This window comes from Monodelphis domestica, chromosome 1 (assembly GCF_027887165.1).
Source record: "Monodelphis domestica isolate mMonDom1 chromosome 1, mMonDom1.pri, whole genome shotgun sequence".
Lineage (NCBI taxonomy): Eukaryota > Metazoa > Chordata > Mammalia > Didelphimorphia > Didelphidae > Monodelphis > Monodelphis domestica.
Genome location: NC_077227.1, coordinates 158,835,832 through 158,848,283, shown reverse-complemented (window position 1 = coordinate 158,848,283; position 12,452 = coordinate 158,835,832). Strand labels below are relative to the sequence as shown.

Below are 12,452 nucleotides of genomic sequence, written 5' to 3'. Positions count from 1 at the left end.
ATCCCAGAGGGTAGGCATTAGGTCTTTTTCATTTCTGCACAACACTCCCTCCCTCCAGGAAGTATTCAGGAAATGCCAATTGATTGATTGATACTTACTGGTTCTGCCTTCATCTCTCTGATGGACTTATTAAGTTTCTTTATAGAGGGTGCCACTTCTAAGACACTAGAACTGAAATCCAAATTTCCTCTGGTCATATACAAGACGAACTGTGCCAAGGAAAGCTGGTCACTATAAAAAACTTCAAGGTCTGTTGCCCATACCTAATCAAAACAGGAAGAAAAAAAAGAAGAAGAAATGAGACCCGCAAAAGGAGGGGTTTGGGGGGGGGGAGAGAATATGACTTTAATGGAGCAGATATCTTTTGTTTCCATTTTCTACATCATTCAATTGAGTGATGGAGCTGCCATAAACCCTTAATCAGAACAGTTAGGATGATCACTGCAGTTACAGGAGTGCAAATAACCTGGAAGAGAAAATCGACCCAATAGTCCTATTACTTTATTTGAGAAGAGTTAACTAAATTCAGGAAGGCTACGGTAGTCTTTGATTTTTCTGCTCATGACTGAACATTTCTAAAGTGGACACAGCAATGTTTGCCATTGAGAAAAGTTAGAAAAAAATGAACTTTAAGGAATTGGGGGGGGGTGTAGTATAGGGAAGTGAAATGGACAGAAAGAGGAGGACCTGATGCAAAGAATGAACTGCTGTGGCAAAGAGCTTACCCCCTGCTGGAGAAAAGAGTAGAACAGAACCTCCTGTCCTGCTGGTCATGGTGTGGCTGGCTATTGGAAAAGAAAACAGCCACACGCTCCAAGAATTTCAATATGCCACAGAATGAAAGCACGGGGCTCCGAGTCAGGAGGCCTGGTTCCTCATCTTCTTGTATCCACACTTCTATTAATGAGCCATGTGACCCTAGGCAAGTCCCTCTACCATTCTGCCTCAGTTTCCTCACCTGTCAAAGGGGAGTCGATGGTATCAATTCTACTTGTCCTAAAGGCCTTTTGTGAGGCTCAAATGAAAGCCCTTTGAAAATGCATATATTCCATCTGCCACTAATTAGCTTTGTTGCTTTAAGCTGAATAAGCTCTCTGGGACTCAGCTTTCTCATCTGTAAAATGAGGCAACAGAACTAGCATTCTATGAATCTGGACTATTGCTTTACTCATTCTGCTATACCCATAAAATGTATACATACATATTCTTCTAACTTTGGGCAAATCAGTTCTTTGTTTTAGAATGTCAATGACATTTGGAAAAGGAAGATCCAAATCCTGTCTAAGCCACTTACTGGCTGTTTGACCTTGAGCCAACCATTTTCTTTTTCGGAACCATCTCAGTATATGAAGAGGAGCCCAGGTTCCTCAGTGAGTGGTGCTGGCGCATCACCCTTAGCCCTTGTGAGTAGTCTCTGTCTCTGTCTCTGTCTCTGTCTCTGTCTCTGTCTCTGTCTCTGTCTCTGTCTCTGTCTGTCTCACCTCTCTCTGTCTCTCTCTCTCTGTGAGTCTCTGTCTCTGTCTCTTTGTCTGTCTGTCTGTCTGTCTGTCTGTCTGTCTTCTTCTCCTCTCCCTCTCCCTCCCTCCTTTCCTCCCTCTCTCCCTCTCCCCTTCTTACTTCCTCTCTCTCTCTCTTCCTCCTATTTTCTTCTCCCTCCCCCCTCTGTCTCTGTATCTGTCTCTCTCTGTTTCTCTTTGACTCTGTCTCTGTCTCTCTCTGTGTCTCTCTGTCTTTCTCTCTTTCTTTCTCTGTTTCTCTCTCTGTCTCTCTCTCTGTCCCCCAAAGATTAGTTTTTGGCTGAAATTAAAAGCTAGAATCACTTGATGGCCAAAATCTGGCTTGTTCACCGGCTTCAGTGGCCCAGACTACCTTGTGAAGGACCTTGTGAAGAATACGTGAAGTATGTTCTAGCTGGAGTAGATTGTAATTAGTCGTAATGCATTCTCGCTGTAGGAAATCGGAATGGAACACATTTTCATAAAGGACTTGATTAAGGCCTTGTTTATTTTTTCCTACTAAAAGGCGGGCAGGGCATGCGCCTAACCCACCAAGGCGGTATATTAACACACATAGCACATCTGCCCCAGAGTGGCCTCCTTTCAAACAAATCTAGCAGTGAGTGACTTGACTAAGCATTGATGGTAAATGGCGTCATTATAAGGATATTAAGAGGTCAGGCAGTCAAGGCCTCTTGCTAAACTGGAGCTAATTTCTGAGTCATATTCACATAGTAATGCCCTTTTTATAATAGCAAATAAATCACATTTGTAACAATTGTTAAAAACTAACTGCCAAGTATCTGTTGCTGTATTAAATATCCTATTTGTCAACTTAAATATTTCCTGCTGCATTTTGTGAAATGCAAATCAGGTGGGGACAGCTACTTTCCCTTCAGAAAAAAGTGAACTTTCCATTCTTAGGAAACAGGACATTTTCTGAGGGTCTGGTCATTCTTTGGAATGTTCTTGATGATGGTGAGATTGCGTTCCATAACAAACACTTGGGTTGATTACAAAGCACATTAGTTTAGGGGTGGTTAACCTTTCTGTTACTGCATATTAATTTTATACTCATATTTCATATTTGCTAAGTACTTTGAGGGTGTTTTTTCCCAAAGCATTTTCACACGGGTATCTTTTTTGATCACTGCAAAAACGCTGTCCCCTCCTCCATTTCAGGCTGGGCAGGTGTTATTTTTATTCCTGTTTCCTAGATGAGGAAACTAAGGCTTTTCTATGAACTGTAAGTTAGTGACTTAGCTTGGGTCACAGTAGCATGGGATGAAAACTTAAATCTCTTGCTACCAAGCCTGGTCTTCCATTATGCACATCATCTTTCAAGCCCAGGAAAGACTAACCAGAAAGGAAATCTTAACCCTTTTCTTCGCTATTTCTAGCTGGAAATTTAACACAGCATCAGTAAACCCCTTAACCAGAGCCACTTAGTAAAGATAATGAAATCTTACCCTTTTCATCAAAAGCAAAGTTTTGTTTTTTATTGGGTTTATCTAGATACTTCTCTACTTTTCTTTATTTGTGGCTAGAAATGTGGTCTGATGGAAAGGGGGTTGCATTGTGAGCCAAGAGACCTAGATTCAAATCCTATATCTACTTTCTAAAAACTCTGTGGCATTGGGTAAGTCACTTTACCCTTCTTGACTTCAGTTTTCTCCTCAGTAAATAAAAGGAAAAGAAAGGGTTGGGCTAGATGAGATATAAGTACACTTTTTTAGCTCTAAACTCATGATACTATTATGTAAAAATAGCATGTGTCATATGTTCTGTTTCTGCATAATCCTTGGAACATCCAAGGGATGTTCATGAGTCTCCTTGTGGGGAGGGGCACAGTGGCCTCCCCACAGTCATCACCACTTATTTTGGCACTCAGTCAGAACTAAATCAGTGAAAATGCCTGATCGATAATACAATCATCTTGGCCTCTTGGGGGGAAAGATACTTGTTTCCATTGCCAGGGGTCCTTTCTATGGGATTCAGGAGTCCTTTCAATGATTTCAGCAAAAAGCAAAATGAACCAAACAATTAGAAAAAAACAGGTGAAGTAGGGGCAGCTAGGTAGCACAGTGGATATAGTACCAGGCATGGAGTTGGGAGGACCTGAGTTCAAATCTGACCTCAAATACTTCTAGCTGTGTGACCCTTGGCAAGTCACATAACCCTGATTGCCTAGTCCTTGCCACTCTTCTGCTTTAGGATTAATCCTAAAACAGAAAGTAAGGGCATAATTATGAATTATGGGGACATTTGGGGTTGGTTCCCTTTCCTTTTTGAATCCTCACTTTTTGCCCAGTGTCTTTTAGACTCTCCCTGCTTCCTAGGGTCTCACACCACATTATTTCATTCATTTTCTTTGGGCAGGGCCCCCATATACCTCCACATTTTTCTGCCCTTTTCTCTACGTTCATTTTTTTTTTTTGCTATATGTCCTCAGGACTCTTTTTTCTCTACTCTAGAACTGACAAATTTCTAATGTGTTCATTCTATGAATGAGTTGCTCCTCCCCAAATGAAGATTTGTATTTGTATTTTATTTTTTTCAAGTATTTGTATTTTAATAGAACCTTTTGAGGACAATTTCGATGTAAGGGCTCTTATTAAAATGTAAATTTTAAAGGATATTTAAAAGTATCTTGTAACAACCATTTTTAAGGTCATGGGAGTTTAGAGCTTGAACAGGTGAATATTTGGTGTTTTTCAAATCTTTTTATATAGGGTAGGGCCAACTTTGCCTATGCCATAGAATCAAACCTAGGGTCAAGATATTCTTCTTCTTTACTTGAATTGTATTTGATTTCCACACGGGAAAAAGTTGGGGAGAGTGGGAGTCACATGGAAAAGGACAAAGTGGATGTACCATTTGAAGAGTATTCAATGATGAGGAGTTGTATCAGAGTTCCCTTATGGCCAGGTTCTTTCTTACCTTACCATTCCACTACATTTTAGTGCCATTCATTGGTGAGGGACACTTCATTGGCAAAATTTGCTTTTTCGTCAGAAATATATTTTTTGGGGGGGAGAGATGTCCAGTTGGTATGTGTTACTTTGCTGGGATTATAATCTCAGGTAAAGCCAGCAAGCATTTAAATACTTACTATGTGTCAGGCACTGTCCTAAACTCTGAAGATACGAAGAAAAGCAAAAGACAGCTTAACAGTCTCTGCTCTCTATGAGTCATAGGATAATGGAGGAGAACATATATGAACAATTCCACAGAAACAATCTAAGTACAGGATAAAATTAGAGATAGTCTCCAAGAGAAGATCCTAAAAGATCATAGAGGCCCAGAAAAGGCTTTTTTTCAGAAGGTAGGACTTTTGCTGAGGCTTGAAAAAAAGCCAGAGAAGCCAGAAATGAGGAGAGAAAGACAGGTATGAGTCTACTACAATAATAACTAGTCTCTACAAAATGTTTTAAAGTTTTCAAAGTGCACTACACACATTCTCTTGCTTGATCCTCACATCTACTCTTTGATTTAGGTGAATGAGTAAATAAATTAATGAATAAAAATCATTTATTAAACCTTTGCTGTTCAATCATTTCAGTCATGTCCAACTTTTCATGACATCATTTGGGGTTTTCTTTGCAAAGATACTGGAGTAGTTTGCCATTTCCTTCTCCATCTCATTTTACAGATGAGGAAACTGAGACAAACAGAATTAAATGATTTGCCTAGCATCATGTAGCAAGTAAATTTAAGTGGCCAGATTTGAACTCAGGAAGATGAGTCTTGACTTCAGACCCAGCATTCCATCCATTGTGCCATGTAGCTTCTTTACCTTGTATTCTTTCCTAAGCATTGGAAATAGAGAAGAAAAGTGAGACAGTTCCTAATTTTTCATGGAGTTCACATTTTAACTGGGAGATAACACATCGAAAGGAATCAGCTACAGGGTAAATGGAACTGCCAAGTGATCCTTTGAGGCAGCCAGGTGGCTCAGTGAATAGAGTGCCAGGTCTTAAATCAGGAAGACCTGAGTTCAAATCTGACCTCAGATACTTATGAGCTATATGACCTTGGACAAGTCACTTAATCTCTGTTTGCCAAATCCACTGGAGAAGGAAATGGCGAGCCATTCCAATATCTTTGTCAAGAAAAACCCAAACCAGGTCATAGAGAGTCAGGCATGACTGAGCAACAATAAGAAAAACAAGACAAATTAAGTTTAAGACTCCTTAGGGCATATCTAGAGGGTAGATTGCAATATTTGGGTGATATTATCATGTCCATTTTATATGGACACAGAGAGATTAAATTACTTTCCCAGGTATATTTGAGTTGACATTTGAATCCAGGCTTTTTTGATTCTAAATCTCTCATCTCTGTACTAGACCCATGAATCTATATATAAGACAAATACAGATGTCCCTTCCACATTACTGAGGTTAGGGGTATAGAGTTCCTGGGATCAGGAAAATTCACATAAAATTCTTTGACCTTTCATTTGTAGTAGAGAAGTCTAAATTTTTCTTTTTCTTTTATGGGATATTTACAGTACCTTTTTAAGTGTAAATTTTCATTAAGTTTCTGGTGTATATACAGCAATGCTAAGATATCTTTATATTTTTAGCCTCTGTGCGTCAACTCCTGACTTTTACATTCTTTTTGCAAATTTTTACTTTTTATTTATTTTAACTTTAAAAAAGAAATTTGTATAATTATAGCATTAAAATATAAAATATGTTGATATTATATAATACTATGCACATATTTTATGCATTTTTCAGTTACTAAACTCATTCTGTGCTATCTGCTGGCCTTCATGTATTATCTGTGGCTTCTGCAAAACTCCCCCAAATTCCCATTTAATTTTTATGTTGACCCTCAATATATAGAAACCATGATGGAGAAAGTGAGATGTGGAAGGGATGCCTATATTGCTTTTCAATCAGCACCCCAGGTCTGTTAATATTTCTTCTTCTAGAAATGCCTTCCTCTTTTCCAAACCTTTGCCCATCCATCCCTTTTTTTACTACTTTAATTTTTAGGATTTCCAATTTATTTTATATCTGGGAATTTTAAATTTATTCTTTTTCTAATTTTTTTTAAAGTTGTAAGCCCAATTAATTGAGCTCCACTCTCTCCATTTTATTGTTATAGGTACTCATTGATAGAAAATTTCCCCTGAGTACTGCTTTGGCTGTATCCCATAGGTTTTAATATGATGTCTCCTTATTGTCATTCTCTTTAATGAAGTCTGTAATTGTTTCTATGATTCCTTCTTTGACCCACCTATTTTGAAAAATTAGATTATTTCATTTCCAATTAACTTTAAATTTGCCTTTCCATAGATCTTTGTCAATTATAATTTTTACTTCATTATGATCTGAAAAAAATGGCATTTATCATTTCTGCTTTTCTGCTTTTGTTTGAAATATTTCTATGTCCCAGTATATGGTCAATCTTTGTATATGTACCATATACTGCTGAGAAGAAGATATATTCCTTTTTATCTCTGTTCAGTTTTCTCCAGATATCTATTAATTCTATTTTTTCTAGCATTTCCAAACCTTTACTTATTTTCTTATTTATTTTTTGGTTTGATTTATCTAGTACTGAGAGGGGATGGTTAAGATTCCCCAGTAGTATTGCCTTACTATCTATTTTCTCCTTGAGCTCCTTCAATTTTTCCCTTAAAAATCAAAATGCTATACCATTTGATGCATAGATTTCTAATAATGATTTTACTTCATTATTTATAGTGCCTCTTAACAAAATGTAATTTCTTTCCTCATCTCTTTTAATCAGATCAATTTCTACTTTGGCTTTGTCTGGTATCATGATTACCACTTCTGCTTTTTTTTACTTTAAATGATGCATAATATCTTCTGATCTAGCCTTTTACCTTGAATCTATGTGTGTCACTCTGCCTCAAATGTGTTTCTTGTAAGCAATATATGATAGGATTCTGTTTTTTAATCCACTCTGTAATCTGCTTCCGTTTAATGGATGAGTTCATCCTATTCACATTAAGCATTATGATTATTAATTGTGTATTGCTCTCCATCTTATAATCTCCTTTAGATCCTGCTCTATTCCCTTTCATTCTATTCCTTCTCACTAGTATTTTGCTATTTGTCACCCCTCCCCCCAGCTCCCTCTTCCTTCTATTCCCCTCCACTTCCCTTGTCTTGTTCTCCTTCTACTTCTCTTTAGGGTAAGATATAATTTTATGCCCTGCTGAGTATACTCATTTTTCCCTCTCTGAGCCAATTACAAAAAGAGTAATGTTTAAGCATTGCCCATCACCACCTTATCCTCTCCTCTCTGTATTGATTTTTCTCGCCTCTTTATTTTATATAATTTATCCCATTTTATGTCGCCTTCCCTTTTCTCTCAGTGCAACCCTCTTTTTCAGCCCCTGATTGATTTTTACATGTAATTCATATGCATACATATCATATCATACATATCATCCCATACCATCACATTTACATATACATCATATCATCATATATATATATATTATCATGATCAGCTTACTGTTCCACCCTCTTTCTGAGTAAATTCCTTCTATCTTCTCTACTACTAAGAGTAGTTTTTGAGAATTATAGAAATCCTCTTTTCATGTAGACATATAAACATTTTTACCTTAATGAGTCCCTTAAATTTTCTCTTTCTTATTTACCTTTCTGGGCTTCTCTTGTATCTCATATTTAGCCCATACATTTTTTTGTTTAGGTCTGGCTTATTCCTCAGGAATGCTTGGAAATTTTCTATCTGATTGAATGACCATTTTCCCCCCTGAAAGAGTATACTCAATTTTGTTGGATAGGTGACTCTGGGTTGTAAATCTAAATCTTTCACCTTTCTGAATATTATATTCTATGCCTTCCAGTCCTTTAATATAGAAATTGCTAGGTTCTGAGTGATCCTGATTGTAGTTGCATGGTATTATAAATGTATCATTGTTCAAAGCCTATTTCCATGTTATTCATATTTATAGTTGAGTGATCTTTTAACATCAAAACCCTAATCATATCTCCATCGAACTATGTGATCTATCATATGTTTTTCTTCTGTGTTTCTACTTCCACAGTTCTTCCTCTGGATGTGGATAGTGTTCTTTCTCATAAGTCCCTCAGAATTGTCCTGGATCCTTGCATTGCTGCTAGTAGAGAAGTCCATTACCTTTGATTGTACCACAGGGTATCAGTCTGTGTACAATGTTCTCCTGGTTCTGCTCCTCTCACTCTGCATCAATTCCTGGAGGTTGTTCCAGTTCACATGGAATTCCTTTCAGCACAATAGTATGCCATCACCAACATATACCACAATTTGTTCAGCCATTCCCTAATCGATGGACACCCCAGACCCATCCAGTTTAGAGTGATGTAACTGTTTGCTAAATCCTTTATATTTGTATGTCAGGTTTCCCCAGTCATTTTATGCATAAGCATGCTTAGTGCCCTGGTCAGTTGCGAAAATGACAGGCTTTTCGATCAGCCCTTTCCTATACAAACCTACAATCTTATACTTCATTGTATTCTTTATAATAAAAGACACATTGTAGGAGTTAGACTCTATTTAAGCCCTATTAATTTACTGACTGACTATTTAGGAATAGCATAAAAATAATTTATGTTTATTTGCTTTGAAGGCTGACCTGGAATCCTAAGGAGATTCCCAACAAGGCCTTAAGTTGGGAGAGAAAGGAGTAGGGCCAGAATGTTGCAGAAGTGGCCACTCTGGTTTTCTTTTGTATTCCTGGGGACTGTGCCAGGAAAACCCGTTTCCACGGCATTGATCAGCTTTTCAGTATGCAGAGCACAGAGCAGAATCAATGGAGCTGGGATGGCAGATTGGACAGCTATAATGGAGAGGAAGAGGAGCATCTGAAAGCAGAACTATCTACACAACCTTTAAGCAAGATCATAGAAACCAGAGGCAGAGGAGAGGGGAAAGGGACCTTCACTAGAACCCTTCTCTAGGTCCTGGGGCCTCCCTGCTCCTGTCTGGGCTAGAGACTTAGAAATTAAATTGCAAGGAACCAGACTTTGGGGGATTCCCAAGACACAGCTTCTTTTCTCTTAGAGGCTGTCTAATTTGGGGAGAGAGGTAGGAGAATGGAGCAGAGATGGCAAAGGAGCATTCTCTCAGGTGCTCTGATTACCACAGGGAGTCTCTTGCTGCTTTGGCCTACCCTCAGGTTGCAGATATACATTGGCTTCCCAGGGGCTCATGTCTGTTTTGGACATTGTGCCTCACAGTTCTAAGATATAAAGCCTCTTCCATTCTCTTTGTGAATCCTATTCCATCTGTGCTGGGATGGGCTCATAGATCTAGAACTGGGAGTGATCTAGTTTGCTCTGTCTCCACTTCCCCCATTTTGAAGATGAGGAAACTAAGGCCCAGGGAAGTTAAGTGATTTATAGATAGTTAAATAGAGAGAGGCAGAATTTGAATCCAGATCCTCTGGCTATGGGAGTTCCTGCTTTTCCCATTCCTCTCTGGCTTGCTATGTTATTGACTCCCATCTTATTTCTAGAACAGAGCAGACTTCTATTATAGTAAACAGAATCGCTAAGTCACATCAATCTTAGCAAAGAGGAGCACTGAGAAAATTCTCCAAACTAGCAAAGACAAGGAATCCCATTTTTGTAGCTCTTTAAAGTGTATAAAGTGCATCCTTCAACAAGAACCTAAGAGGTCAGTAATGGAGCTGCTTCAGGACTTATCTGCTCTGCATTTTTGTTCAAAGCACAACCCTTGGTGGCATGGTAGAAAGTTTGAATTCAGCCTCGACCACTATGGGTGTGATCTTGGGACAAGTGACTTCATTTCTTTGGGCCTCTGTGTCCTTGTCTGTAAGATAAGAAGGTTGCACTAGATGACCTCCAAGAACCCTTCCAAAAAGAACCACGGATCCCTCTACGTCTCAGTAGACTTATAAATATACGTGGCTGAAAAATTCATTTCCCTGGAGCTGATGGCGATGGGCTGCTGCTTAGTTAGCCTGGTTTTCAGATGACAAATACCCAGTTCATCCCTCGACCTGCACTCAGAGCTTTTCCAGCGTGGCTGGGCATCCGGAGCTTGGGCTCTGATGGCACAGCCCTTGGGAACTCTGAGTGAGTCCCAAGATGAAGATGCGCCTGAGTCATTACATGTTCTTCACTGTCAGCGGGCCAGTGACATCGAGGGGTGACATTGACTGGTGCATGACTTGGATTTAAGTGAGGCCAAGAAACACAAAGTCATCAGCCTCGCTCTGTCTTCCAGAGCTATCCACGTCCAGTAGCAAGACCCACTGCAGGATGCAGTAGATGGCCTGGCATCTTCTATGTCTGACTCCACAGTCCCGGCTTCAGGCTCCTTCATGGCTGTTGAAACAAATTATCCTCATCCACCCCTTCCTCCAGGGGAGGGCTTCACATGTAGACATCCCCCAACTCACGGTGGGTTTGTGGTCCATCGGTTATCCGCAGTCTGATTTAACCATCTGCCAACATGGTTTTATAGGGCTGTGGCTGCGGCACTTGCTACAGCTTTTTAGAGTCACAGGTGACAGCTGAGTGCGAGATGGACACCAAAGGTGGCTGCGCAGCCCTTGCGCACCAGAGGTGTTTTAGTCCTCCCTGAACAGACATACACCATACACTGCTATGGTGTATGCTTCAGGGGAGGTCGTAGAAAGACCGCCGTCCGCTTTTCACTTGTGGGGAAATTGAGGCTCAGAGAAATGAAGTCATCTGCCCATTGCCACATAGCTAGCTAGTAAGTACCAGTGCTGGGATTAGAGAGTAACAGCAGCAACAGCAGCAGCAATAACTCACACTTACCATGTACCTAATGGATTACAAAGTATTTTCCTTACAACCATCATGAGAGAGAGCATAGTTAACATTTAGATCAGAAAATAAACTTTATGGTCATCTAGTCCAACTCCCTTTTTTAGAAACTGAAGCTGAGAGAGGTGCAGAAACCCCCACCACTAAATCTTTCTTGCACTGGCCCTGCCCTATGTGCCTAAAGCTCCCAAATTACTCATTCCTTTTGTTTATGGCAGGCACGGAATGCCCCTGTTAAAAATGCAAATGTGCTGGGGGTGGAGTGGGGTTGTATGGAGGCAGAGAGAATATTAGCCATTATCAGTCATTGCCATTTAAGCCCACATTAGATGATCAGTTTAGTGCTAGCAGAGAACAGGACCCTGGGGAGAGGGGACACATGGGATGAAGGATGGAGTGAAGGGTCTGGATGGGGCACAGCAGGGAGAGACCAGGGGCAGCTGGGCCAGCAGGAGGATGTTGTTTGCTGGAGGTAGGGGTTCCAGAGGAGAATAACTAGATGCTGAGATGGGGACAGATGCTGTAAATAACGAACTTTCCAACTTCCCAGCTTGGCAAAGGGCCCAAGTAGCACCCTTTCAACATGTACCATCCAAGAACTGGAGTCAGCCTGATGTGGAGGAGAGAGGCTAAGACAGCTCCATCACTAAGAAGTACACAGCAATGGGCCAGGCTCTTCCTGGTTCTTGCTTCCCCTAGTGCTTAAATAAGGGGTTTGCCCTACATGACCTCTCAGGAATCTTGTCCTTTTAAAACTCAGAAATCCAGATTATTTCCATCAACCACCTCATAGTACCTAGGGAGGCCCAACCAAAGCTAGAGAACAAGAAGCAAAGCCTCGAAGTCTGTTGTATGGACTGAGCCATGTGCATGACACCTGGGAAACTAGCTGTAGATCAGGGCGCTATAATATGCACCGAGTACCAGGTTTGGAGGCAGAATCCAATTCAATCCCACAAGCATTTGTTAAGCACCTACCACATTTAAGGCCCAGCAGCCCTGGACCCATCACCTGTTTGATCTAGAGAAAGTCACGTCACCTCTCTTGGGCCCTAGGAACCTCTCCTAAAAGGAACGGGCCATTCTGCAGGGGTTCTTAACCCTTTTTGTGTCAGAGACCCCTTTGGCAGTCTAGTAAAACCTATGG

General features: G+C 40.2%; 1 protein-coding gene across 7 annotated transcripts in view; it reads right to left on the bottom strand.

The window, feature by feature from the left end:
- IQCH (IQ motif containing H) overlaps positions 1-12,452 on the bottom strand; it is a 359,480-nt gene that overhangs the window by 35,763 nt on the left and 311,265 nt on the right. For all 7 annotated transcript variants that reach the window (XM_007479608.3, XM_056808700.1, XM_007479609.3 and 4 more), the window contains one exon: positions 99-263. In XM_007479608.3, coding sequence (XP_007479670.2) covers positions 99-263 — 165 coding nt within the window. The remainder of the gene's footprint in view (positions 1-98; positions 264-12,452) is intronic.